This window comes from Pagrus pagrus, assembly GCF_965226575.1.
Source record: "Pagrus pagrus genome assembly, chromosome: 21".
Lineage (NCBI taxonomy): Eukaryota > Metazoa > Chordata > Actinopteri > Spariformes > Sparidae > Pagrus > Pagrus pagrus.
The window spans coordinates 964,637-992,599 of NC_140208.1; the positions used below are offsets into that span (position 1 = coordinate 964,637).

A 27,963-nucleotide genomic window follows, 5' to 3' on the forward strand; every position below is an offset into this window, starting at 1 on the left:
GGAACACAACCTCACACAACCATCAGCCGTCTGCACTTCATCTTGTTAAGTGTGTCAGTATAAATGTTAGTGTTTGTGTGAAGTAGCCTAACCTCTGACCCTGACCTCTGACCCTGACCTCTGACCCTGTGTGTTGTTTCAGGGACACGTCGGGCCAGGGACGATTCTGCACTATTTTCAGGTCTTATTCCAGAGGAGCACAGGTACGTGTCTGTCAGCAGAAGTCTCCAGGTCGCCATGTCGATGTTAGCACGGCTAATGTTAGCACGGCTAATGTTAACTCTGTTCCCTGTAACGTTAGCTGAAGTTGGTTTACTGATGGCTTAGCCTTGTTGTGACCTCAGACAGACGCAGCAGAGATTCATCCCACTGTTCTCTGAAGGAAGCTGTGTTGTTGTCATCACTCATCAGGCGTTTAGTTGAGCTCTGGGAAACTATAATGTTCATTTTTCACCATTTTCTGCCGCTACGACTTATTAACGTTTGGCTTTTTGCTTAAAAATGACTTAAATGATTTATTACAACAGGACAGCTGCACATGAATGTTAATCAGCTAATTGTTTTAGTAGCAAACAAGACAAAATTGCAATAGCAAGAATAACATGACTGCAGGTTTGATCTGTTGTCCTCAGTTCAGGTCAGTCGACTCTTCGGAGACGTTACCTGAGCGTCACGTCTTCCTGTCCGTGGTTTGTTTCTCTGAGGTGAAGCAGTTGTAGTCGCACAGCTGCGATAGCTCTCAGCAGTGAAGACATCTGTTCCAAGTCTGACATCAGCCTATATCATCAGGAGGAGATGATGACTGAGCCTGACTTTATATCATCAGGACTGAGCCTGACTTTATATCATCAGGACGAGATGATGGCTGAGCCTGACTTTATATCATCAGGACTGAGCCTGACTATATCATCAGGAGGAGATGATGGCTGAGCCTGACTTTATATCATCAGGAGGAGACGATGACTGAGTCTGACTTTATATCATCAGGAGGAGACGATGACTGAGCCTGACTTTATATCATCAGGAGGAGATGATGACTGAGCCTGACTCTATATCATCAGGAGGAGATGATGGCTGAGCCTGACTTTATATCATCAGGACTGAGCCTGACTTTATATCATCAGGAGGAGATGATGACTGAGCCTGACTTTATATCATCAGGAGGAGATGATGACTGAGCCTGACTTTATATCATCAGGAGGAGACGATGGCTGAGCCTGACTTTATATCATCAGGAGGAGATGATGACTGAGCCTGACTTTATATCATCAGGAGGAGATGATGACTGAGCCTGACTTTATATCATCAGGACTGAGCCTGACTTTATATCATCAGGAGGAGATGATGAGTGTTTCTGGGTGAACTGTCCCTTTAAAGGTGTATGAAAACAAAATATTTGCTTTTAAAAACATCTGAGTGGAAACGTGAGAATGAATATTTGTCACAATCATTTATATTTGGTTAAAGTTACGTTTCCTCTTCAGGGAGTGATTCTGGTGTACGACATCACCAACCGCTGGTCATTTGATGGAATCGACAGGTGGATCAAAGAGATAGACGAGGTCAGTGATCGATCAATCAATCAATCAATCAATCAATCAATCAATCAATCAATCAGTCTGTTAAAATAATTCTGCGTTCATTTAGAACTGGAGGAAGGAGATCGGAGTCAGCTCAAAGTTCAAACAAGGGTTTTAACCTTGTACAAGAGGAGCATTCACAGAGCGACACGCAGATCAGTTACAAAGTGAAGACTCCCTGTCTAAAGAGGAAATCAGGGTATTTATCTCTCTCTCTCACTCTGGGTGTGTCATCACTATAACAAATGCTGATTCAAGCCTTCCTACAGAGAGGAGGATGTTTACCTTCAGTGTCTGTCGGTTCCTTACTTAGGTCATAAAACAAGTTTCAAAACAAGTAATAAAACAAGGTCATAGAAGAGGTCATAAGCTACAGGTCACAGTTCACACCCAACAGTCTCTCTCAAGAGGGCTGTGTAACATCAATTCACATTCTTCCACATGTAGTACAAAATTCTCATCACATATCCCTCCTGTTTATGCTGATTTTAAGCATAATTATTACATGAATTTTGTGGAGTGTGAGAGCGAAAACCCTATCAGGCAGTTCAAAACATTCTAGTTTACCATTATTCTTCTAGATAGGGAAACTCTCTCACGGTTCCGCTGCCCCGGCAACCACACACAGGTACTCCATTCATCATGGCATAGAAGTTATAAGAATAAACATAAGTTCAAAAACTTTTTACTACAATGTTACCCCTAAAACAAAACCTAAGCATCCTCACCAAGCTGGTCAACCCATCGTACTTGGATATGGACCTGTCCCTACCTAACTAAGCTACTCCTTGCACGTAAAGAATAAAAGAAATGGGGTTATTTTCAATATGTACAGTATTCACAAATACTGTGCGTATTTTTCTCCTACGTGGCTCTAGTTAGCCAATTCAAAAGGCTACAACTTTGTTAGATTTTCTCTGTAGTTTTATCATAATCAGTAGAATAAACACTTAAACAGCAATCATTCTTTAAACTGTTGTGTCCTTGTCTTCATCAAACAGGTTACCATATAAATCATCATCTGTCAAATCAAATGTAAGATATTCTTGTGCTGTGCACTCGTAGTCCCCTCGGTTGTCGATGGTGGGGACCCTTTCATACAGCATCGTCGTTTTGGTCACAGCGGTGTCAATGAGTCTCTGTAACAGTCCTCTCAAACAAGGATAGAACAACATCCACAAGTGATTAGAATAGCAATCATCACAACTACAGATAACATCATCAACTTTTATAAAACCTGCCCATTTTCCAAATATGTCCTGTCACCATTCTGTCAGAGCATCATCGAACCCATAATTTTCAGCTAATTCTACGGATAGGGAGGTTAATCCATCCAATACCTTAGTGGTGCTGCCATCAGGTGTTGTATTGTTATGTTTCATAGTTTTGAAATGTATTATGGATACCATCCCTCCTGTTGAGACATGGGTATTCCCATGTAAGCTATTTTACATGTCTCTTAAAATGTGTAGGCATAGGAAACAGTTTTATGACTATCAACTAACAAGGTGACTATCAGGTTTTTTATTCATGCTTTAAAGATACTTCACCACTTTCTAGCTGACATACTTCTTCCTCATCTTCTGTGTCTCGATGTGTATGTGTATACGTGTGTGTTTGTGCATGACCTGATTTATTCATGCTGGTAAATCATTCTCTCGTCTGGGTCCTCCTCCTCCCAGCCTCCTTGACCACTTCCCCACCAGCCTCCTTGACCTCTGCCCTTTGGAGCTCTGCATTCTCAAGCCCAATGTCCACAATTATAGCAGCTCTCATCTCCTTCAATTCTCCATCCTCCCCGTCCTCCTCCTACTCCTCTTCCTCTCCAGCCTCCACGGTTGACATTGCCTCGGAAATACACATCAGCAAATGTATTAGCATAATTTTCATCATCATCATCATCCATGACAAATACTTCACCTGCCTTTATTCCACCTTTCTTGGCTTTCTTTTCTTTCAGTACGTTCTCTGCGTGCACTGCATGGTCAGTCGTAGCTTGTATCCCAGCTGTTCCAACACCTATTAGGTGCTTCTTTACAAACTGTGTGATCTCTGGCTTCATTCCATTCAGGAATGCATTTTTCAACTGCATATTGTAGGGACCATTGTCAGCATTATCCTGTTGCATACCACTATTTGCTGCAAACACTACTTTCAGTCTTTCTAGGTAGATTAACACACCTTCATCTGTATCTTGTACACACCGTGCTATTTTACTATAGTCTGCTCTTCCCTGATAATGAGTTATTATTCTTTGGACCAAAGCATTAACTCGGCAGTCCATTGAGCATCTCCATGTGGTATGGTAGTGTTATTACGGAATGGATCCCATGCTCCTTTAATCAAACACCAATCTTGCTTTACCATGCACCTTAGTACTCTTTCTGCCTCTAAGGTGTTCAGCTGGAAACTTTCACACAATCGTTCAAATTGTTCCCTAAACTCTCCTGTGTTTTCCCTCGGGTGTGGAAAGCCACATGCTGCGTCTTTCACGTCACCCTCTGTCCATGCTCTATACACTCTGATTGTTGCATCTTGCCCATCCCCAGCTCTCGGGTTAGGCATTTCTATCAGCGGATACGATTCTTCTATTTCAATATTTAAACTCACTGACTCCTTTGGAGGAGAGAGTATAGGCATGGGAATAGGGTTATAAACATCATACCACTTACCCGACCTTGTTGTCTTTGGACTTCCTAAGGCCCTTTCTGTCGGTGTAGGAGTGGAGAGAGTAGGTGCAGAGAGAGAGGGAGGGGGAGGAATTGGAGCTGCGGCTGCGGCTGCGGCAGGAGGTGGCGGTAGTTGAGGATTGAGTACGGCGGAGGATTGGGATGGAGACCCAGAGGCACATAATCGTCATCTTCCTGTTTATCTCGGTTGGAGTACAAAACAGGATAAAGTTTATTACCTCCAAAATCTTTTTCCTTTTCCTTTTTCTCTTTTTCTTCCTGTCTTTTCCTTTCTTCAACTTCTCTTTTCTCCCTTTCTTCTTTTCGTTGTCTCACTTCCTTTTCTTTCTGCTTCTGCATTCCTCTCTTTCTTGCTTCTGCCTCATTTAACCATGCCTTCGCTTGTGTGAAACCTTCTTTGTTCTGTCTCTTCTTACTTCCTTTTGACTTTGCCTCTATTTTTTCTACCAATTCTCTACACTCTTCTACCTGTAACTTTCCTCTAAACCCATACTTCTTTTCCCACTTCTTTATATATTTTACACTATCTGGTGCTCTTTGGCCCATCCGTTTTACATCTCCTTCATATTGAACCTCGTCAGGTTCACAACAACATTTACAACAACTTTTACAATTTCCCATTTTGATCCCTTTGTTTTTTCTTTTGTTTTTGTTTTTGTTTTTTTTTAATTTGTAGTTTTATTTCAACGTTATATTTTATTCTACCGGTCTTTTCATTTCTTTTCCTGTGGGGACTCGAACCCTCACTTTTTCCTGTGGGGACTCGAACCCTCACTTCTATAGGGACTCTAACCCTGACGTCTTTTTGTTTACTCAGGCCTAAGGGATTAATTTAAACTTTGTCCTTCCAAAGACAGTTTTCTAAGAGATAATTTGTTCTCCCAAGTCCCTGACTTGCTTTTTCCAATTAAGAGATACCAGCTCTCCCTAGTCCCTGACTAGATTTTCTAAAATTTTTCATTTATTCATTTTTCCAATTAAGAGATACCTGCTCTCCCTAGTCCCTGACTAGATTTTCCTAAATTTATATCCAAATTATAAGAGATCCCTGATCTCCCAAGAAATGAAGAAATTAATTCTTACCCTTTTTGATGAATTGAGCCCCTGACTCAATGTTTGCCTGGCTGGTCCGTCTCCCCTCTGGTTAGCCCCGTCACTGTCCCACTCTCCAGGGGACCTGGCCTCCCTTACCAAACGAGGCTTTAGGAGCCCTGCGGTGGAGGTCTTTCCAAGAGTCTTTAACTCTGCCTTGCAAGGTCTTCAGGTCCTCTGGTGTGGAGAGAGAGACAGATGTTGGGGCCCCATGTTGGGCGCCAAAGTTTGTTAAAATAATTCTGCGTTCATTTAGAACTGGAGGAAGGAGATCGGAGTCAGCTCAAAGTTCAAACAAGGGTTTTAATCTTGTACAAGAGGAGCATTCACAGAGCAACACGCAGATCAGTTACAAAGTGAAGACTCCCTGTCTAAAGAGGAAATCAGGGTATTTATCTCTCTCTCTCACTCTGGGTGTGTCATCACTATAACAAATGCTGATTCAAGCCTTCCTACAGAGAGGAGGATGTTTACCTTCAGTGTCTGTCGGTTCCTTACTTAGGTCATAAAACAAGTTTCAAAACAAGTAATAAAACAAGGTCATAGAAGAGGTCACAAGCTATAGGTCACAGTTCACACCCAACAGTCTCTCTCAAGAGGGCTGTGTAACATCAATTCACATTCTTCTACATGTAGTACAAAATTCTTATCAATCAGTCAGTGTGTGTGTGTTTAATGGTCACATCTGAAGTGATGCACATTACTTACTGTTCACACGTTTAAGTCACACACATCGTCTGCACCAGGGTCCCTGCAGAAATCTGTCGATTTAAGTCAAAGAGTTTTGTTCATTTTTCTTTCACACTTTGAGGTCAGTGGTGACAGAAAACATGTGAGTTCTTCTTCATGTTCAGACTCAAACCAACTCTGAATGTATCTCCTCAGTCACTCACACACACACACACACACACACACACACACACACACACACACACACACACCGTCCTGCTGCCACAATAATGCACTAAAGCACCAATTGTGGATTAATACGCTGCTGAAAATAGTCCCCAACAGCTTCAGTGTTTCCTCCTGAGCAGTGAGCAGCTGTTTCATAAAACTGTTCATGTGTGAGGTGTTTGTCTTCAGGAGGAACCAATGGGCTGAGAGCTGACAGCCACAGACAGGAAGTCAGACATGTTGTTGGTTTGAAACATGAGACTCGTGGACTAACATCTTCAAACTGTCACAATCCTCTATTTCCTGTTTACCCAGCATGCCCCGGGGGTGCCCAAGATCCTGGTGGGGAACCGTCTCCACCTGGCCTACAAGCGTCAGGTGACCACGGAGCAGGCACAGGCGTACGCAGAGAAGCTGGGTGTCACCTTCTTCGAGGTCAGCCCGCTGTGCAACTTCAACATCACCGAGTCGTTCACGGAGCTCGCTCGCATCGTCCTCATGAGGCACGGCATGGAGCGACTGTGGAGACCCAACAAAGGTCGGTCAGCACGCCGTGGTGATGATGATGATGGTGGTGATGATGATGATGGTGGTGATGGTGATGATGGTGGTGATGGTGATGATGGTGGTGATGGTGACCTCATCGGTCAGGCCTCCTGACACAGTCTCACTGATTTGAACCTTTTTATGTCGTTTGTTTAAACAGAAATGTAAAAATGACAGTTGGTGATTTTTCCAAAATTAGCTTAGCTTAGCATAAAGACTGGAAACAGAGGGAAACAGCTAGCATGGCTCCCTCCTAAAGTAACCCACCCCACAGGTCCAAAGGGTACTGCATTTCGGTATTATTATGAGGTACTTGTACTTTACTTGAGTATTTCCATTTACTGCTACTTCATACTTCCACTCCACTACATTTATTGATAACTTTAGTTACTAGTTACTTTACAGATTACTTTACATGCTGCATCAGCACAACATTATCAGTAATTGGATTACAAACAGAGATTCTGATAATCAATAGTACACAGTTTACACATACATGTAATATGATCAGTTACTTTTACTGGTACTTTTGATACTCAAGTACATTTAATGTCATGTACTCGAGTACTTTTATAACCCTGTCTGAGGCTGACAAACAGGATGTGTGTGGTTATTATGTGCTGGACTATTTGTTGATGACATCATGTCTCATGAATGAAGTCCCTCTGTGATTGGTCCACTCGTCTCCCTCTCACCTGCTCAGGTCAGGTCTGTGCTGCCCTCTGCTGGACACTGACACACAGCACAGCTGAGCAAGAGTCCAGTCAGTTATCACAGAGAGATCTAATCAGTACTGTCTCTCTGTCTGTCTCTCTGTCTCTCTGTCTGTCTCTCTGTCTCTCTGCCTGCCTGTCTGTCTCTCTGTCTGTCTGTCTCTCTGCCTGTCTGTCTCTGTGTCTGCCTGTCTCTCTGTCTCTCTGCCTGCCTGTCTGTCTCTCTGTCTGTCTGTCTCTCTGCCTGTCTGTCTCTGTGTCTGCCTGTCTCTCTGTCTCTCTGCCTGTCTGTCTGTCTGTCTCTCTGTCTCTCTGCCTGTCTGTCTCTCTGCCTGTCTGTCTCTCTGTCTGTCTGTCTGTCTGTCTCTCTGTCTGTCTGTCTCTCTGCCTGTCTGTCTGTCTGTCTATCTGCCTGTCTGTCTCTCTGTCTCTCTGCCTGTCTGTCTCTCTGCCTGCCTGTCTGTCTCTCTGTCTCTCTGCCTGTCTGTCTCTCTGTCTGTCTGTCTCTCTGCCTGTCTGTCTGTCTGTCTGTCTATCTGCCTGTCTGTCTCTCTGTCTCTCTGCCTGTCTGTCTCTCTGTCTCTCTGCCTGTCTGTCTCTCTGTCTGTCTGTCTCTCTGCCTGTCTGTCTGTCTCTCTGTCTCTCTGCCTGTCTGTCTCTCTGCCTGTCTGTCTGTCTCTCTGCCTGTCTGTCTCTCTGCCTGCCTGTCTGTCTCTCTGCCTGTCTGTCCCTCAGTGTTGAGTCTTCAGGACCTGTGCTGTCGCTCCATCGTCTCGTGCACTCCGGTCCACCTGGTCGATAAGCTTCCCCTCCCGCTGGCGCTCACGTCCCACCTGAAGTCCTTCTCCATGGCCAACGGCCTCAACGCTCGCATGATGCACGGACGCTCCTACTCTGTCACCGCCAACGCCGCCGCTCACCACGCCGCCACCAAGAGGACCGGAGGGGCGCTGCTGAAAAAACCCAAACTGATCCGGCCGCCGCCTCTCAGCCCTTCTGCACAGAGCTGCAGGAACAGCTGTAAGATATCCTAACAGCTGAGAGGACGTGTCCGTGAACGCACCGTCACCTGAACACACGGCGCTGAAGCTGAACATTAAAACATGAAACCTTCTGTCTTCACTCACAGAGACAAACAGGACGTGGACCAGTTTCACATCTGTTTCATCACGTTTGTACATTTCTGGGTTGATTTTCTTGTTTAACCTATTTTCTTATTTCATGTGGACAATCGGACAGGAAGTGACATCACGTCCACGGGACAAACGTGTGTAGGCGTCAAAACAATGGAGCGAGGACGGCTTGTCTCTGCAGCCGCCATGTTTCTAAACCAGCAGTCATCAGGTCATCAGCGGGACAGAGACAGACACAGTCAGAGACACTGATCCGACCTGGAAAATCATCAGTCTCGAGAAGAAATACAAAAAATAGTGTAATATTATGAGAATAAAATACAAATGTACAAGAAAGCGTCATGATATGTTGAGAAGAAGTAAAACTTCAACATGAAACTTAAGTTTGAACTTTTTTTCAGTGTTTTTTCTTTTTCTCTTAAAATTATGACTTGAAGACGTTGTTCTCCTCAAAAAGTCAATATTTTCTTAAATAATTGCAAAATCATTAGACCGTCACTATGTTTATTTATTTACTTCCTAACTCAATAAGTATTTTAATATTTTACTCTGTAAAAAAAGTTTTTTTAACACATAATGAAACTTTTCCTTCTAGAAAAATGTTTTTCTCTAAATTTCTAACTTTTTTTAATTATGAAAAAACAAACTTTACACTGAATCTCAACGTGTTTAAATCGTTTTCTCAACATATTCTGACGTTACTGTAGAAACGTGCTGAGATTCAGAGGTTCGACTGATCTGATCACTGTTGTGTTTCTGCTGTTGTGTTTCTGCTGTTGTGTTCACAGCGGAGCAGCTTCATCCTCAGGACGGCACACACACACACACACACACACACACACACACACACACACACACACACACCTGTACAGTGTTTGCTGCTTCACGGCCTTCAGACGCACTCACAGCTGCAGTTTGTGTACAATATTTGTACGTGTTGTAAATATGACTGTTTGTAATGATGGAGGTTCTGTTGGGTTTGGACCTGGTCACAGTTTATCAATGTTTAATAAGAAGCACCTTTACAATAAAGTCTGCGCAGCGTCAGTGTCTGTGGTCTGTGGAGGGTCAGCAGAGTCCAACAGCTCAGTGATCCTTCACAGGAGCAGTTCACCTCCTCCCACACCTGAGAGACAGGTGAAGTCTTTACTATGGAGGTTCAGCATTTCTCTTCAGCAGCTTCGAGGAGGACCAGAGACAGAGACAGAGAGGGGGGAGACAGAGAGAGACAGAGAGGGGGGGAGAGACAGGGAGAGGGAGACAGAGAGGGAGAGAGAGACAGAGAGGGGGGAGACAGAGAGAGACAGAGAGGGGGAGAGAGAGAGGGAGAGAGAGAGGGGGGAGACAGAGAGGGGGAGAGAGAGAGAGACAGAGGGGGAGAGAGAGACAGAGAGAGGGGGGAGACAGAGAAGGGGGGAGAGACAGAGAGGGGGGAGACAGAGAGAGACAGAGAGAGAGAGAGACAGAGAGGGGGGAGACAGAGAGAGACAGAGAGGGGGGGGAGAGACAGGGAGAGAGAGACAGAGAGGGGGAGACAGAGAGAGACAGAGAGGGGGAGAGACAGAGAGAGACAGAGAGAGAGACAGAGAGAGACAGAGAGAGAGAGAGAGAGACAGAGAGGGGGGGAGAGAGAGACAGAGGGGGAGAGAGACAGAGAGGGGGGAGACAGAGAGGGGGGAGACAGAGGGGGAGAGAGAGAGGGGGGGGGGGAGAGACAGAGAGGGGGGGGGAGAGAGAGACAGACAGAGAGAGAGACAGAGACAGAGAGAGACAGAGAGGGGGAGAGGGGGGGGGAGAGAGAGACAGACAGAGAGGGGGAGAGAGACAGAGGGGGAGAGAGAGAGGGGGGAGACAGAGAGAGACAGAGAGGGAGACAGACAGAGAGAGACAGAGAGAGAGACAGAGGGGGAGACAGAGAGAGAGACAGACAGAGAGAGACAGAGGGGGAGACAGACAGAGAGGGAGACAGAGACAGAGGTCAGAACTCACTGTTGGCAGTAAAAGGACCAGTTATCTGACCAGCTGCTCGTGATGTGTAGTTTTTTTGCGGATTATTTCAATGGGATGATAAACGAACATGTTTCAGAGGAACATGGAGTTTTAGCCTAAATGCGAACAACTTTTCATTACAATGATGTTGCAAGGAAACAACCACACCGGGTCCTTTGTGACCCACTTGTGCGTCTATGGGTTGATGTGGTAAAGCTGTAGCACCGTTGGATCCTCTGACCCTGAAATGCGGGTTTAGCAGTTACACTCATCACTCCAGTTGATCCAGAAGCCGAGATATTACAAATAAAGTTTTACAAATGCAAACATCGGTTTTCTGACTCCTTATACAAAAATGTGTAGTTTAGCAAATCCCCCCAAATGATACAGTGAACCTGACTAACATGTCGGAACATCGTCTGTGTAACATATAAAGTCCAGTGAGAACCGAGCTCGTGTTCGGTGACCGAGGGGACGGTGCCGCTCCCGTCCAGCGAGTGGCGCTACAGCACCGCTCGCCGCCATCTTGGAAGAAGCGCAGGAGGAGAAGAAGACGTTGTTGTGTTTCTTGCTGCGAGCTCGGCTCTGGAGGGATTCTGTGGGTTTTGTGGACTGCGTCTGAAACCTGAGAGGGATTTCCTGTTTTTCCAGAAGCTTCCAGGGACAAATACGGTAAAAACACTCCCGTCTTGTCTTGTTTCTGCCCGTTTTAGCTCGATGAAGGAAGTGAAGCTAAGCTAGCTTGCAGGTCTCGAGTGGCTCTAGAAGTTTCTCGGGCTGTGGGACACTTCACTACAGGCTGCCCAGGGGACAGCGGGGCTCACGTCACGTTACATCACAGGTTAGCTTGTCGTTTCTAACCTTGTATTTGCATTTTCCCTGTCCGTGCGGCCTGGAGCCCCCCGGCAGGATGAGACAGTCCTGGACAGGGCACCGGGTCTCGCTGCTGCCCTGTCTTGTCTTCATGATCAGTGTTTTTAGGTCGGTGTCATGTTAAAGTTGCACCCAGCTCAGTGCACGACCCAAGAATCTGATTTAATTCAGTCATGATGCGACAAACGACAGAAATAATCACATCCGGAGTCTTTGAGGTGGATAACCATGTTCAGTTTGCAGGAGCAGACAGTTAACGAAGTGATACAGAAGTTAAGTTAAGTTAAGTTAAAGGTTTATTACTAATTTACACATTGAAGCGGTTCACAGGCGTTGGGGAGTGCTGAGGTAAAAAGCCTTTTGTGGCTGCAGATGAAGCTGCATGTAATCTGATCAACTGCCTCCAGTGATGTCATTCAGTGGCTGACTTGCATTGTGGGTAATGTAGGTCACTGGTCTACCATTGCACTCCTATAACACCGTTGGACCCATTATGGACCGTTCACAATGATCAGAATCAATACAGCAGAACCAGATATCACCTCTTTAATCCTCACTTTCTACTGTCTGTTCAGAACCTGCTTCCTACATTACCCACAATGCAACTCGGCCACCAAGTGACATCACTGGAGGCAGATTACCTTTCATTCAGTTAATTCAATATCAAAATAGTCGCAGATAAATTGTGTAGGCTTAATTCAAACTCTTTGTCAATAACTTGCTTTTGAAAATACAGTTATTTTCCTCGTGAACCTTTTTTTTAATTGAAACACAGAAGTTGAATGTCGTCTAAACTCAGGCAGTCACATGCGATCTGTCCCTCCATCACACAAGCTGTACAACTGACAAAACCCAGATTTTACATCAGGAGCCATCCTTCTGTTTGTGTCCGGTGTAGGCTGGATGGCTCTCTGCTGGTTCGTGATCCACATCCTCCTCTTCACCAGCTCCTCGGCTCACAATGACTTCTTCACCTCCATCGGTGAGTACTTTTTTGTTTTCCTTCTGTTCATTCGGACATCTTCCTCCCCCGCTTCCTCTGTGGATATGAATTAATAAAAGAAAAGGCTGAGAAACATCAGAAAACTGCTGCATTTGTTCTTCAGCCGTCTTCAAGTCTGTTTCGGAGACGCCGTCGTGGTTTCTTTTTAAGTTAAATAAAAACAAAACCAAAGTCTTTTCTCCATCAAACCAAAGAGGACTGAACTGTGTGTTTCAAAGAAAGAGAGGGACTCACATCTTTCAGGTACTGAAAGTACAAAAACATCTCCTCAGACCTGCTTTGGGTTTGTCTGCAGGCAGAAATCCAGACAAACCAAAGCATGTATTGATACCACGCAGAGGAGAGTGCACCTGAAACAACTGATCGACAAGTTGATTGACTGAAAATTGATTGGTAGTAATAATTTTGATAATCAGTATTTCTTTGGGTACTGTACTTGATAAAATGTACTTGGTTACATTCATCACTGCAAAATCCTGATAAATGTCACAATAATTGCAATATATATTTATACATTGTTTCTTATCATATCATATACCACTTACTGAAAATGGCCGCGTTTCCCAGATTCGATCGTTCTTAAGGACTTAAGAAGGGTTCGGCTAAGAAGGAGCGCTAAGATACGGGTGTTTCCCAGACGCGTTCTTAACTGCCTTCTTAGGAGAACCTGAAGATCAAGCCAAAGAAGCTTCTGAAGAAGCTCTTAATGGGAGCTGTCCACCGCGCTGCTGCTGTGCTGAATCAATCGATGCCAGGCAAATCGATCACCCACCTCTTTATCAGCGCATAAGTGTGTGTGTGTGTGTGTGTGTGTGTGTGTGTGCGCTGTCAGACCGGGCTGTCCAAGCAAAGAGATCCAACGGCCGTTGGATCTCCGCACGGGGCAGCCGGTACTTTGCCTGGACAGCCCGGTCTGACAGCACGTCCAGTGGGGAGAAGTGCTGACGCACGTATGCATTTATGTAAACCGTCTGGCTTCGCGCACGGCGACGCTGTTGGGTCGCAGGGAGAATGTGCTGTATTGCAGCCGTGGTTTCTCACACGCGCGGACTTTGGCAACGCAGAGTAGCAGGGGAAGCCTCTCTGGATGAGGTTCAGCTGAGTTTAATACATCTGTTCCCTTGATATCTGTGAAATGCCACAGGGTTGTTGTTTTTTTTATGTGTAGTACTATAAACTCATATATGCAGATGTTGCGGAAAACTTAAACGTGTAATTCAATAAAAAGGTTTTTTTTCATCTACCATTTTCTATTTTTTTTTCTTGCGGCAGTGGCCCGCAGCTATGAGCGCATTTCAACACTGAGCATTGTTTTATTATTTCGCAAAGTGGAGGATATAAATTTCCCTGACGCGCTTGATCACTGAGCATTCGGTCGCTAAGAAGGCTGTTAAGAGTGGGTCAGCTCGATCTTACATTTCCTTCTTAGTGAAAGATCTTCTTAAGCTGAGAGCGACTCTGGGAAACACATCCTTCTTTCACAGCGTTCTTAAGAGCGCTCCTAAGAAGATCTTAGCACTTAAGAGCTTCTTAGCGAATCTGGGAAACGCGGCCAATAACTGTTAGCTGCAGACCCATAAATGTTATTTGTGATTTGGGTGAACTGGCCCTTTAATGTAATTTTGCTGTCTGTGTTCAGGTCACATGACTGACCTGCTGTTCACAGAGAAGGACCTGGTCAACTCTCTGAAGGACTACATCAGAGCGGAGGAGAGCAAACTGGAGCAGATTAAAAAGTGAGAGATCAGACGACACATTGGACCCCGACCGATCAGCTGGTATTTTAAACAGTATCACCAGACTCCCTTAACAAATGTAGTGATTTTAAGAGTTGTTGAGTTAAAACAAACTTTGTAACGTAGTGAAACTCTGTCCCTGACAGACTCTGAATCATTGTCTCCTTCTTGTAACTTCAGCATTAAATGAAAACAGTCAGTTGTTTGTTTCCGTGTAAAAAGTGTCAGTTTGTGGCAGCATGGCTGTACCAGCCTGTCTGCTTCTGTGTCTAAAGTGCTAAAGTCTTACCTGCCAACATTTAGCAGCTGTTTGAACACACTGTTTACACTGATTTCACCATTTACACTCAATTTATGAACATTTTATTGATCTAAACATGTCACATTTTACAAACACACTAAACAGTAACCAGTATAGGCTACTTCTTTGTCCCCAGACTCCCTTAACAAATGTGTCAGTTTAGTGAGTTGTTGAGTTGGAGACACTTTATAAACTGTGTGAAACTCTGTCTCTGACTAATTCTGACTGATTTGTTCCTTCTTGTGAATTCAGCAAATGTTCTACATGAACTTCTTTCTGTCTTTGAGTAGAAACATGGAGTCTGTTCGTCAGTGGGTTATTGTACAATGTTTGTATTATTCGGTGTGAACTGACGGAAAGAGAGCTGAACACTTGAGATCCGATATGTTGTGTATGTGACCTGCAGCCTCTGGTTTCAGTCTGCAGTCTGAGTGTTTGATGCCTCTGGGGAAAAGTTGTGTTGTTGTACTCACTAAACAAAAGTTTTACTGAAACATCATCTGAGCTGAGAAGCTCAGTTTTGTGTGGCTGCAGACCCAAGAAGTCCAGTTGCACTAACAGATCACTACAAGCACTGCCCTGTTTTATAATGTGTGTGTGTGTGTGTGTGTGTGTGTGTGTGTGTGTGTGTGTGTGTGTGTGTGTGTCCAGGTGGGCGGACAAACTGGACGTCCTCTCTGCAGCAGCCACTCAGGACCCCGAGGGTTTCCTGGGACACCCAGTGAACGCCTTTAAACTGATGAAGAGACTCAACACAGAGTGGGGGGAGCTGGAGAGCCTGGTGCTCACTGACATGTCTGAAGGTACACACACACACACACACACACACACACACACACACAGATCAGGTTCAGACAGCAACTCAAACTGATCCTGCGTTATGTTCTTCTTCTGTGGTGTTTCAGTGTTCATCTCTAACCTCACCATCCAGAGGCAGTACTTCCCCAACGATGACGATCAGACCGGCGCTGCCAAAGCTCTGATGAGGCTGCAGGACACCTACCAGCTGGACACCGGTACCATCTCCACCGGACAGCTGCCAGGTCAGCACAGCCACGAGGCTGGGACGTCACCGGGGACGTCTGATTAATTTTTGTAGCAGTTAGAAAATTTAAATGACTTCTTTTAGGGTCAATATTTAGCAAATAAGAGATTTTGAAAAACATAATATTATTTGCACAAACCAAAACTGAAAATCCAGTCATTTTCTCCTCCCCCTGAACAGTCTGAAGTATTCAGTCAGTGTCCGTTTGCTCTCAAAGATGAAAACATGGCTCAGTTTGTTGTTTATTGTTTTCTGCCCAGGCTCGTCCTTGGCCACCTCCCACCGGAGCGTCCTGGCTGTGGACGACTGCTACGACCTCGGGAAGGTGGCGTACTCGGAGGCAGACTACTACCACACGGAGCTGTGGATGCTTCAGGCCCTGAAGCAGCTGGATGAGGGAGAGATGTCCAGCACCGTGGACGCCGTCACCATCCTGGACTACCTGAGCTACTCCGTCTACCAGCAGGGGGACCTGGAGAGGTCGCTGGACTTCACAAAGAGGCTGCTGGAGCTCGGTCAGTAACACGAAGCACTCAGCAGAGAGAGAGAACAGTCCTGTCAGTATGAGTTAAAAGCTTAGTCAGCACAAAAGCCTCCCGAAGTTTTCCTAAACTCTTTTAGGTATTTTCTTGTAACTAGTCATGTCACATGATTTTCACTAGTAGATGACAGAACGTCTGTTCCTTCTGGCCTTCGGTTTGACCTGGATTATAATTCTTCCTGTTAAGATCCGACGCACCAGCGAGCAAACGGGAACCTGAAGTACTTTGAGTATCAGCTGGCGAAACAGGAGAAGATGGGGGCGAGCGAGGAGGCACAGACTGAGGGGACGCAGAGGAAGGGTCGACCTGACGATTACCTGCCTGAGAGGAAGAAGTACGAACAGCTGTGTCGCGGCGAGGGCCTCAGGATGGTGAGGAGAGAGAAACACTTTCACACACATCTGCTGAATTTCATCAAAGTCATCCTGCTGGTCTGTTCTGTCAGACTCCTCGCAGGCAGAGCCGCCTCTTCTGCCGTTACTTCGACAACAATCGCCACCCGAAATACGTGATCGGTCCCGTGAAGCAGGAAGACGAGTGGGACCGCCCCCGCATCGTACGATACCTGAACGTCGTGTCGGACAAGGAGATGGAGAAGGTCAAAGAGCTGGCCAAACCCAGGGTGAGTCAACACATCAGCTCACCCTCAGTGATCAAACCCGTTTGCTTCTGTTGAAGGATCCCTGAGGAGTTTCACATAAATCTACTGATCAGCAGCTGCTGTTGGTGTTGACATGCTAACATATGTAGCAATATGCTAAGAAAGCTCAGAAAGAAGACGGAGATGCTAGCAAGCAAACATGGATGTAAACCATGCACGTTTAACACTGATCAGTCTGTTAGCATGACATCGTGACCTGTCGGTTGGACACAGCATTTACAACCAGCTCATGAGGCTAACATTAGCTTAATTAGCTAGCTTAACATCTCATAAAATCATCACTCAGCACATCTGTCAGACCTCAAGTATACACACAATGTGATTTTACTGATTTTGAACAGAACTTTATTTATAATATAAACGCCACAGGGAACCTTTAACATGCTTACAGTTAAGCATGCTAACATGCTAATTGTTGATGTGTAGCTTTTAGCACTTTAGCGTGCTTACAGTGAATGTGTCCGTGTCCATTGTTGTGTGAGGGGGCGTTCACTGTCACAGCCCTGCAGCAGAGCAACATGAGGTTACACAGCAGACTGTCACCGCTTCATGTCACCATGTTTCTCTCTGTTTCTGCTTTGAAGATCTGTTGGAGGGAAACATTTCTCTGTTTGTAACTTCTGTGAGCTGATTATCAGCACATTAATCTATGGGGAGGGCGTCAAGAACAATTCACAAAGACAGATGACATCAGTTGTAGTTATAACGTCAAAAGTAATGTAAGATGATTATTTCAAGTAGAAGGTGGAAAGTTCCAGCAACGCCATGTTTTTGACCCCGAATACACGAGTGCTGAGCGTCCTGTTACAGAGAGTAAATATCCTGTTAGATTAACGTTAACTCCACACGGGCAGGGGTAGCACGCTTTGTCTTTGGCAAAGAAAGAAAAAAAAGTACAACAAATATTCGCTTTTCATAATTTTATTGGTTTGAGAACCAGTTCACTAGTAAACCTGTTAAACGGTGGAGCTTTAGCTCACCTGAGTCACGTGCATCATGTCTTCACTCTGTATGATCAGGTATCAATAAGGAAATCGACCTGTAAGCAGAATGTTTACAATAAACTCTGATCAGTTCACATTAAAGTCATGTGATCATCAGCTGACGTGAAGAAACATGTTTTCTGCTGCAGGTTGAAACATTAAAACATCTACTGAACAAACAGAGCAGTGGTGGAAAGTAACTGAGTACATTTACTCAATTACTGCACACGTACAACGCTCAGGTACTTGTACTTAACGTGAGTATTTCACTGTGCTGTTACTACATGAAGGTGACTCTACTACTGTACTGTTACTACCATGTGGTATCACAGTACTTGTACTTGAGTACTTCTTCCACCACTTGTCATGTTGAACATCTGAAGCGCTCACACACACACACACACACACACACACACACACACACACACACACACACAGAATGTCAGTATGGATGTGTGTGTGTGTGTGTCGGGGGGGTTGGTGTGTGTCTCCCTGTAACTGTCGGCCGATTGGCTCCACAGCTGCGTCGAGCCACCATCTCCAACCCGCTAACCGGCGTGCTGGAGACGGCCCACTACCGCATCAGTAAGAGGTAAGAGGGACGTCTGCAGGGAGACCCTCACCCTCCTGCCCTCCCCCCGTGTCCCCCAACATGTCCTCCCCCCCTGTGTCCCCCGACCAACATGTCCTCCCCCCCTGTGTCCCCCAACATGTCCTCCCCCTCTGTGTCAGCTGCTGTCCTGGTAAGAGCAGGAAAATACAGTATGTTTACTGTCACTCTCTACTCTAAATGTTGTACTTTTTACTCCACTACATTTATCTGACAGCTTTAGCGACTAGTTACTGTAAAGATTCATATTTTTACACTCAAAAGATGTCATGTTTTGTTGTAAATTAAACCTGTCAACAGTTTATACAAGAACAGCTGAAAGAAATCGAATAATCGACTGACAGAAAATATGTTTTCAACTTTTTTGACAATGGGACAATTTAATACAGGACATATCGTTTGTTTCATGTAGTCATTGATTGTCCATTATAACATCTAGTTAGCTGTTTCCATAAAACCTCATAAAGTATCTGTTATTTCATGGCAAAAGACAGATGTCATTTAGAAAGCACACTGAGGGCAGCACTGAGAGTAATGACATCGGTGCAGGACGCCACATTGAAGTTCATGTTTAAAAACGACTTCTGATTCATATCATTGAATCTTTACACTCCTTTTTAAGATGACCCAAAGCAGAGAGAAGTAGAAACACCAGAGAAACTTCAAACTGAGAATTTTGATTTGATATTCTGTCAGTTCACCAAATAATTAATCTATAGAAACCTCTGAATGGAGAAACTAAAAACATGTACTGTGGAGTTTAAAAATGTGATTTTCAGATTTCCTGCTCTCGCCAAGGAAAAACAGCTGCCTGTCTTTCTGTCTGAGGAGGAAACGGGCTCAAAGCTTTCTGTCTGCCTCTCGTTATCTCCGTTTGTCCGAGAGGCAGCAGGAGACGTGACCGACGGCTTCAGCACGTCAACAAACCACATTTAACTCAGTTACTTTGGTTGTTGTAGAGACATTTCACCCACAAGGTTTCACTGAAGTCCTGAAAGAAACTGGAAATAGATTCAAATATCAGAATTGTTCGTTTTTCTTCTGTAGTCATCTGACGACCCTCCGGAGGGGCTAATCCAGCCTCCTGCACACTTTAACCTGTAACGGAGTATTTTTACAGTGTAGTACGAGTATCGTGCCTGAACTTTCTGTCCTGAAGCTCCTGTTGTCTCCACGACTGCAGCATCTCCGTGTCAGCCAGTGACCTGTCTCTCTCTCTTTCTGTCTCTCTGTCTCTCTCTCTGTAACTGTAATGTGATTGGTGAGATAGCTCAGACGTGCGACGGTGCATGACCCTCAGACAGGCAAACTGACCACGGCCCATTACAGAGTCTCCAAGAGGTAAGAGCTGGACGGCAGCGTGGCACCGAGGGCTCACCAGATGATTAAAGATTAAAAAATTAATCCTAAAAAAAGGCAAAAATATTCTAATATGTACAAAACACTTTCTCCAAGTTGAGTATTTTTTCAATGTGAGATAGTGTACATATGTTTAACCTCTGCAGGCCTCTGAATCAGTCTGTAAATCTTAAGTTTAGCAGCTTTATAAGCAGTTTAAACATGTTTATACATGTTTTTAACACATTATAATGTAGATGTAAGCAGATTTTAAACCCAGTTTCCAGTTTATTAAATACACATAACTAAAAATAAGTAGGTCTGCTATAGTCCTCTAACTAGAATGGCACTCAGTAGAGTGCATACCTTCACCAAGGCTCAATCTAATGTCGGATAAAACAAATAAATCTACTAGCTTCAAATTGTTGTCCCTCACAGATGCCACCCACCTGCAAACCCCTTCATCAAGACCCTTTTTCGGATCATTATTCCCTGAAAAATTAACCAAAAGGTGTAAAAACGTCCTGTCTCACGATGTTAACGAAAGAGACGTAACTCCTGGTTCTGTCTCTTTATCTGGACCAGCACCAAAAGTTGATGAGGTCTGTTCTGGGCTGCGAGAATCAGTTCAGTTTGTTCACAAACCAACAAACGGTGAAAACATCCACCACTTTTATTTTGTAACGTCATAGTTTTGAGGTTCTGGAAATGTATCAGGAAACGTGGGAGAAGCTGTCCCTTCCAACACGTGTTAGACTTTTTTTTTAAAAACCTCCTCCAAACCTCCTCGGTGAGTCCTTCACGCCACTCACTGATCCGGAAACAGTTTTGGTCAAAGTTAAGTGATGATCCCGGAGCAACATGACTTCTGATGTTCTAGCTGTTTGTGTTGAAGCTGAGGTGTTTCTGATACGATCTCGTCTTCCTGTTTCCCTCCTCACTCTGTTTCGTTTGTTGCTGCTTTGCTCAGTGAATCTTCAGTGATCAATAACTCGACTCTTCGAGTTCTGTCCCGGTCTGAGTCCAGTCCCGGTCTGAGTTCAGTCCGGTCTGAGTTCAGTCCCGGTCTGAGTTCTGTCCCGGTCTGAGTCCAGTCCCGGTCTGAGTCCAGTCCGGTCTGAGTCCAGTCCGGTCTGAGTTCTGTCCCGGTCTGAGTTCAGTCCGGTCTGAGTTGAGTCCGGTCTGAGTCCAGTCCCGGTCTGAGTCCAGTCCCGGTCACAGGTTTTGGAGTATCAGTATCTGACGCTGAGCATAAATGAGCCGTCAGTGCGGGGACGGACAGTGAGACGGTCTCCTCCTCTCTCCTCTCTCAGTGCTTGGCTCGGAGCGTTCGAACATCCGGTGGTGGACAAGATCAACCAGAGGATCGAGGACCTCACTGGCCTGGACGTCTCCACCGCCGAGGACCTGCAGGTAAGTGATTATCGAGCTCACAAGACACAATTCAAGGTTCAAACTCTTATTTAATCCAGTGTATTTCCATAATGTTGGTAATCTGTCTGTGCAGGTGGCTAACTATGGTGTCGGGGGACAGTATGAGCCTCACTTTGACTTTGGACGGGTAAATAAACACTTTTAAACTTCACTTTTAGTTGGAGGAAGCTGATTTCATACCTTCATGGCCAAAAGTATGCAGACACTTGAACAGTGCAGCCACATGTGATCGTGACACCATCAATGAGCTGCTAAATAATAATGAACCTGCAGGGATTTAATCACATTTAGAAACAGCAGCATCGTTTTTCAGTTCATGTCAGTTACTACATCTGCTTCATACTCAGCTACATGTGTCTGACAGCTTTAGTCACCAGTTACTTCACACGTGTGTTTTGTTTGTTGTGTGTTTTCAGAAAGATGAACCAGATGCTTTTGAAGAGTTGGGGACAGGAAACCGAATCGCCACCTGGCTGCTTTACGTCAGTAGTCGTCGCTCTGTGTTTCCGCTCTTATTTTGAAACTCTGAAGTTGGATGATAAACTGTCTCCTCCTTCATGCTGCAGATGAGCGACGTACAGGCAGGGGGCGCTACAGTCTTTACTGACATAGGAGCTTCTGTCTGGCCCAGAAAGGTACAGTTCACTTCAAATGACTGCTGATTGTTAGATTGACCTGCCGACATACAAACATCATGTTGCCTGACAAACTGTCTTCAGAGCCACGTCCTCTTCCTCTCATCTGTAAAGGTGAAGAAATGCTAATGAGCAGAGAAAGATCTTCACCGACCATAAACAAACTGACCTTAAAGGACAACACAGTTTATACTGTTTTACTTTGTTTATATGTGGCGGACCCTGCCACCTCTCTAGCTTCAGACAGTGTTCTGGACCTTATTGTCCTCTGAGAACAGCTCGTTTATTCACTGATGGAAGCAGTTTGTCTTATCACCTCATTAATGTAAATATTAAAATTCTCAGTTTGAATTTCTTCTCAAAAAAATGACACAGTGCCTCTTTAATGAATCCAGTAGAACCGTGTGGCTCTGGTTCTGTTCAGCGGACAGCAGTAAGCTGCAGCGAGCAGTTTGAGACAAACCCTTGAGAAAAATCTAGCAGCCGCTTTCTTCTTTTGACCGTCAGCTTCGTGTGGCAACATGTGAAAAATAGTGAAACGAGATCAACATGAGGGAAATACTTAGTATGCTCATCTCCTCTAACTGAGCCGTCTGGAGGCAGGTTACTGTCGTCACTGCGGCCGACTAACCCTCGACTGAGACACTGCATCAGGGATCAGCAACCTGCGGCTCTTCTGCCTCTCTGCATCGGATCCCTGTGGATTCGTTTCTCCCTTGTTTTTTTTATCGTCGTCGCTGTTTTAGGCCGACAGTGTTTCTTACATCCTCTGACAGTAAATGCGCTGCCTACACGCAGAATTGCTTCTGTTCCATCGAGTTGTGATTAATCCTGAGCTCATATCATTGTGTTTTATGCTCAGTCCCGAGGGTTGATTGCTTTTATTCATCAGCCTCAAACGAGGCTACTTTTTATTTTGTGTATTTTCACACACAGGGAGGACTTAAGGAGGCCTGCGTTAATACTTCTGTATTGCTTCTCTGTTTCCATTTATTGTAGGTTAGTTCCTTCGTTTCATAAATGCACCAAAACATGGCATCGTTGAGATGGAAATGAAAAGTTCAAGTACCTTACGGGCATTACCAGCCCACTCCAGAGTTGCCACATCATGCTCATTTAGGCCTACTAATAATCTTGATTGGCTATATTACACTTTTTAGGCCGTTGCCTTCATTATAATACGCAAATATGTTTTGTGGCTCCAGACAGATTTTTGTGCCCTGGACTTTATAATCACGTCATGTGGAGTGTGAAGTGCCGTCACGTCACGAGTGTCATTTCATGCTAGGGCTGGGCGATACGGCTGAGAAATGTATTACGATGTAAGTGTTTCATATCAGTCGATATCGATAATTATTGATTTTGACTTTGTTTAAAATAAGGACCAGGAGAAAAGAAGGCTGAATTTAAATACTTGGATGGATAAGTAATAATGTGACTAAACATGGCATTAAAGTATTAGGTCAAATTATAGTAATCATGACTCAGCAGTATACCGTACTTAGACTTTTCATTTTAAAAATTCAACACAGGACGAGACAGGAGAGAGACGAAGAGGCTGAAGGGACAGAGACAGGAGAGAGACGAAGAGGCTGAAGGGACAGAGACAGGAGAGAGACGAAGAGGCTGAAGGGACAGAGACAGGAGAGAGACGAAGAGGCTGAAGGGACAGAGACAGGAGAGAGACGAAGAGGCTGAAGGGACAGAGACAGGAGGAGAGGAGAGAGAAGGAAGCAGTGAGATGCATGTGGAGTCTGCCGAACGTCGGCTCCGGCCCTGTACCTGAGCTCGGTTATATTTGATACAGTTTTGTTGAAACCCGTGAAAACGACCTAATGTTGTAGATGGATTAGGCTACAGAAAACACCTGAGTCGGGATAAATGTGTTATTGATTGGTTAATACAGGATACGCATTATTTCTGTCATTTTTTCAGAGAGATTCTTATTTTTATTTTGGTGTTGTACCACTGACACTTGTTGAAGAGAGATTACTTCAGGCCTAATAAAGCATGTTGAGTCATGTCGTACAGTAGAGAGAGATTATTTTGTTGTAGATTAATTTTTAACTGTAAAACTTAATTTTCTATTGATAGAGGAAATGTGTTACGTTTCAGAAACATGTTTTGAACAGCGCGACACAACGTTAGCTGAGGTAACGCCCAGGTCATTTTCTGCAAGATCCTATTTTCAATGAATCTTTTCAATTCATGTACCGGAAACACTATAGTTAATAATGTATCTAGAAAAACATTCAGTTTGAAATAGTCATAATTTCACATTTCAAAATTCATGTTGTCGTCGTCACCCCCCCTCTTTCACCCGGGCAGACGGTTTTAAAAAATCCTGGAGGAAACCCTGGGCGGGACGTCGCTGCTAATTTCCAACCCTCTTGTTGATGCTCACGTGGTTCAAGTTCAAGTTGTCGTTCTTGGCCCTTAATAGCAGTGAATTATGTGTCAATAAAGTAATAGATTACTGCACTGATGGTTTGTTCCTGTGTGTCACCAGGGGACGGCGGTGTTCTGGTACAACCTGTACCCCAGTGGAGAAGGAGACTATCGGACCAGACACGCTGCCTGTCCCGTTCTAGTCGGCAACAAGTGGGGTGAGTACTTTCTCTCCACTGAGAGAGTTTTTCTACACTGAGCTTCTTCCAGCGCTGCTGACCGCTTAGTGATGGTGGAGATATCTCAGCTGGTGATGGTTGTTTTTACAACAGTTTGAGGCAGTTTTACAAATCTGTTCTTCTTCTGTCCGTCTGCAGTTTCCAATAAATGGATCCATGAACGAGGGCAGGAGTTCAGGAGGCGCTGTGGCCTCCAGGAGACGGACTGACGACCACCGCTCCTCCTCCTGCTCCTGCTCCTGCTCCTCCTGCTCCTGCTCCTCCTCCTCAGCCATCAGTCTTCAAGCTGCTGAACCTGAGGCTGCACATGTGATCTGACACATTTATTTTTATGTGTGTGTGTGTTTCCACTGAAAACTCCTTTTTTAAAAGCCGATAATCAGCATCAAAGCTTCAGATATTAAAGGGGCACTATGTGGTTTTGTAGTAGAAATTCAAACTGAGAATTTTAATATCTACAATATTAATGAGGTGATAATACAAACTTTTGTCCATCAGTGAATAAACGAGCTGTTCTCTGAGGAAAATCAAGTCCCAGTAGTGAGGTGGCAGGGTCCGCCACATATAAACAGAGTAAAGCAGTATAAATTGTGTTGTCCTTTAAGGTCAGTTTGTTTATTCAGTCATGAAGACAAAGAGAGGTTGATTATTTAGTTTGTTTCTCTGCTCGTTAACATTTCTTTAACAAAACTACAGACTGCTCCTTTAAACTACAGACTATGATTCCTTAAAAATACCGTCATATGTTACACTTCATTTATTGATCACTTAACAAACACCGAATTTGGAAACCCTTCAGTTGCACCGTGAATTACAAAGTATAGAATAAACTACAGGTTCAAGTTACGGAGCACTTGTTACTTTATTTTATTTATTTATTTATTAGTCATTTAATCCACGCAGAAAACCCTTAAAAATTAATTACCCTTTCATTAATCACACATTTGGGGGAAAAACCCTGAGGTTGCACATTTTAATAATAATTGAATAATGTTCTTTATGAAATATAAATGTCTGACCCAGATTCTCTTCACCTGCATGAATACTGAATAAAAACGATCAATACAATATCAATAATTAACACCTCAAACTAGATTCGTCAAGTATTTAATATTAATGTTTAAATCAATTTAGAGGGCTTTAAGAAGTCACAGGTGTTTTAAAGGTTTGGCTTTTCAAATGAATGTAACATTAATGGAGCTGTGGATAAAAGAAGGTGATCAATGCTGATGATCAGCTGATGTCGGTCTGATGTCACTGTGTTCTTCAAAGCTTCACTCCACTGTTAGCGACGCTCCACCTTAAACATCTTGTTGTCTTTAAAGCCGCTGCTCTCCGCACTGTCACACCTTCTGTAGTTCCTGTTAACAGGGTAATCAGATTACAGTCAGATGTACAGGGTGAAGTCACTCCGTCACTGCTTTATTTTTCACTCCCAACAGGCTCGAATGTGTCGCTGTACAGATGTTAGCTACACGCTAGGGTTATTTTACCTTTTACTCTGTTACAGTTACCTGACAGCTTCAGTTACTAGTTACTTTAACATTTGAAGCGGCTACAAGAACTTTCCTTTTTGTTGTTTGTGTCGCCCCCTGTGGACAACAGCGGTATGAGCAAAGAAACATTTTAACCCTGTTTATGTTTTCACACTCGGCTGTTTGCTTGTTGACGAGGTGATGAATCTTTTCGTGTCTGCGTCAGATTAATAACTGTAAAATGACGACGGCTGAACAAGAACACTTTGTTTTATTTCTGTTTGAATCCGCAATTTGATTTTAAGATCGCGATTCGATTCAATTTAAAGGAGCATTCTGTAGTTTTGGGGAAGAAATGATTTCTGAAAACTCAGTAAGTCTGAATTTTATCAGTCTAGTCCTACATTAGCCTGCTGCAGATGTATTTGATCTATACGTTTCCCTACAAGAAGCCAACATTAAAGTTTGAGTTTGTGTTAATATAATAATAATAATAATAATAATAATAATAATAATAATAATAATGTAAATATTACAATTCTAAGTTTGAATTTCTTCTCCAAAACTACTTTGCGCCCCTTTAAAAAGCAATAGCACTGATGGTTATGCTGTTGTTAGACTCACATCTGGATTTGTAAAGATTTATGTTAAAGGTTTATGACCTGGCAAGTATATTTACATTTTCAAACTAGATTGGCACTCAGTAGAGTGCATACCTCCGCAAAGGCTCAACAGTCTGCTTTAATTCAATCAGGCCTGTTCTAGCATCAGATAAAATATATTAAATCCTCTTGATCTGGATTTTTGTTTTGATCCACATCAAATTGTTCTCACTTGTAGTTACCAGCTTCATAAATATGGCTGTTTTTTCCATGTAGATTCATTTATTACTTACTGAAAAAACTTGATCCACATCAAAAGTTAGTGAGGTCTGTTCTGGGCTGAGACACATCCTCCATCCAAGTTCAGAGGAAATCTGTTCAGTAGTTTTTGTGTAATCCAGATCACAAACCAACAGACGTGGGTGAAAACATTACCTCCCTGGCGGTGGTCATAATTCATAAGTAAGTCACTTAGTAATGTGAAATAATGGAGCAAAATGTTTTACACCAGTGAAGTTTAGACAGAAAACAGGCGTAACTTCGTCCCTCAGCAACAATAAAAATACAAAGAAGGAGTTTTGCACCAAAGACAGAAACTCTGTAAGAGTTAAATAACTCTGTGAAGCCTCACTGTTGCACTGAAGGAGGACTGTGGACTCATTTCTTACAGTGTGGACGGTGACCATTAACTCACTCAACACACATGCAGACAAGTGAGTGTTGTTTTAACATGACCTCCACTGAGTCACTGACCTCAGGTCTGTTTCACTGCTGCACAAAACATGTCCGCCTCACACAGCACAGCTTCATCTAACGCAAAGAGACGTGTGGACGGTACACTCCTGTTTGTGTGTGACTGAAGTGACTGTGTTGTTCAAAGAATGTAACTGAAGATGTCTGAGTCTGTAAAATATGTTCACAATAAATAAAATATAAAGTACTGCTGCAACACGGACTCATATGTCACTAAAGTATATTTACAACAATGTGGAATCTACTTAAATACATCAGCTAACATCAGTGTTAGCTTCTCCAACAGGCTAACATCAGTGTTAGCTTCTCCAACAGGCCAACGTCAGTGTTAGCTTCTCCAACAGACTAACATCAGTGTTAGCATCTCCAACGGGCTAACATCAGTGTTAGCTTCTCCAACAGGCTAACATCAGTGTTAGCTTCTCCAACGGGCCAACATCAGTGTTAGCTTCTCCAACAGGCCAACATCAGTGTTAGCTTCTCCAACAGGCCAACGTCAGTGTTAGCTTCTCCAACGGGCTAACATCAGTGTTAGCTTCTCCAACAGGCCAACATCAGTGTTAGCTTCTCCAACGGGCTAACATCAGTGTTAGCTTCTCCAACAGACTAACATCAGTGTTAGCTTCTCCAACAGGCTAACATCAGTGTTAGCTTCTCCAACAGGCCAACGTCAGTGTTAGCTTCTCCAACGGGCTAACATCAGTG

The 27,963-nt window shown here is 44.0% G+C and overlaps 2 protein-coding genes across 6 annotated transcripts in view; both read left to right on the plus strand.

Annotated features, from left to right (window-relative positions):
- Positions 1 to 9,698, plus strand: part of rab40b (RAB40B, member RAS oncogene family) — a 20,152-nt gene extending 10,454 nt beyond the window's left edge. For 2 of the 3 annotated variants that reach the window (XM_084342969.1, XM_084342971.1), the window contains 4 exons: positions 143 to 203; positions 1,485 to 1,562; positions 6,575 to 6,797; positions 8,254 to 9,698. In XM_084342969.1, the coding sequence (XP_084199095.1) occupies positions 143 to 203; positions 1,485 to 1,562; positions 6,575 to 6,797; positions 8,254 to 8,552 (661 nt within the window). In that variant the 3' untranslated portion in view covers positions 8,553 to 9,698. The remainder of the gene's footprint in view (positions 1 to 142; positions 204 to 1,484; positions 1,563 to 6,574; positions 6,798 to 8,253) is intronic. The other variant, XM_084342970.1, reaches the window with a different exon arrangement.
- Positions 9,699 to 11,070: 1,372 nt separating this feature from the next.
- LOC311250110 (prolyl 4-hydroxylase subunit alpha-1-like) lies at positions 11,071 to 27,454 on the plus strand. Of its 3 annotated transcripts, none has more exons than XM_084341642.1 (15): positions 11,071 to 11,312; positions 12,412 to 12,495; positions 14,156 to 14,252; positions 15,205 to 15,356; positions 15,459 to 15,596; positions 15,859 to 16,113; positions 16,327 to 16,511; positions 16,586 to 16,762; positions 19,665 to 19,735; positions 21,046 to 21,145; positions 21,240 to 21,293; positions 21,583 to 21,648; positions 21,733 to 21,801; positions 24,311 to 24,407; positions 24,567 to 27,454. In XM_084341642.1, the coding sequence occupies exons 2-15, from the start codon at positions 12,417 to 12,419 to the stop codon at positions 24,635 to 24,637; spliced, it is 1,611 nt and encodes a 536-aa protein (XP_084197768.1). In that variant the 5' UTR covers positions 11,071 to 11,312; positions 12,412 to 12,416; the 3' UTR covers positions 24,638 to 27,454. The 3 variants fall into 3 exon arrangements, with proteins under 3 accessions (XP_084197768.1, XP_084197769.1, XP_084197767.1); XM_084341641.1 differs by lacking the exon at positions 19,665 to 19,735 and adding an exon at positions 18,306 to 18,376 and having other exon boundaries at positions 11,072 to 11,312; XM_084341643.1 differs by lacking the exons at positions 19,665 to 19,735; positions 24,311 to 24,407; positions 24,567 to 27,454 and adding exons at positions 18,306 to 18,376; positions 23,334 to 24,304.
- Positions 27,455 to 27,963: the final 509 nt, after the last annotated feature.

Bases quoted from the DNA above. Each gene is read 5' to 3' on its own strand.
- LOC311250110 (XM_084341642.1), top strand. From the start codon at position 12,417: ATGGCTCTCTGCTGGTTCGTGATCCACATCCTCCTCTTCACCAGCTCC. The intron at 19,736-21,045 runs GTAAGAGCTGGA...CTCCTCTCTCAG, and splicing joins CATTACAGAGTCTCCAAGAG to TGCTTGGCTCGGAGCGTTCG. The intron at 21,294-21,582 runs GTAAATAAACAC...GTGTGTTTTCAG, and splicing joins CTCACTTTGACTTTGGACGG to AAAGATGAACCAGATGCTTT.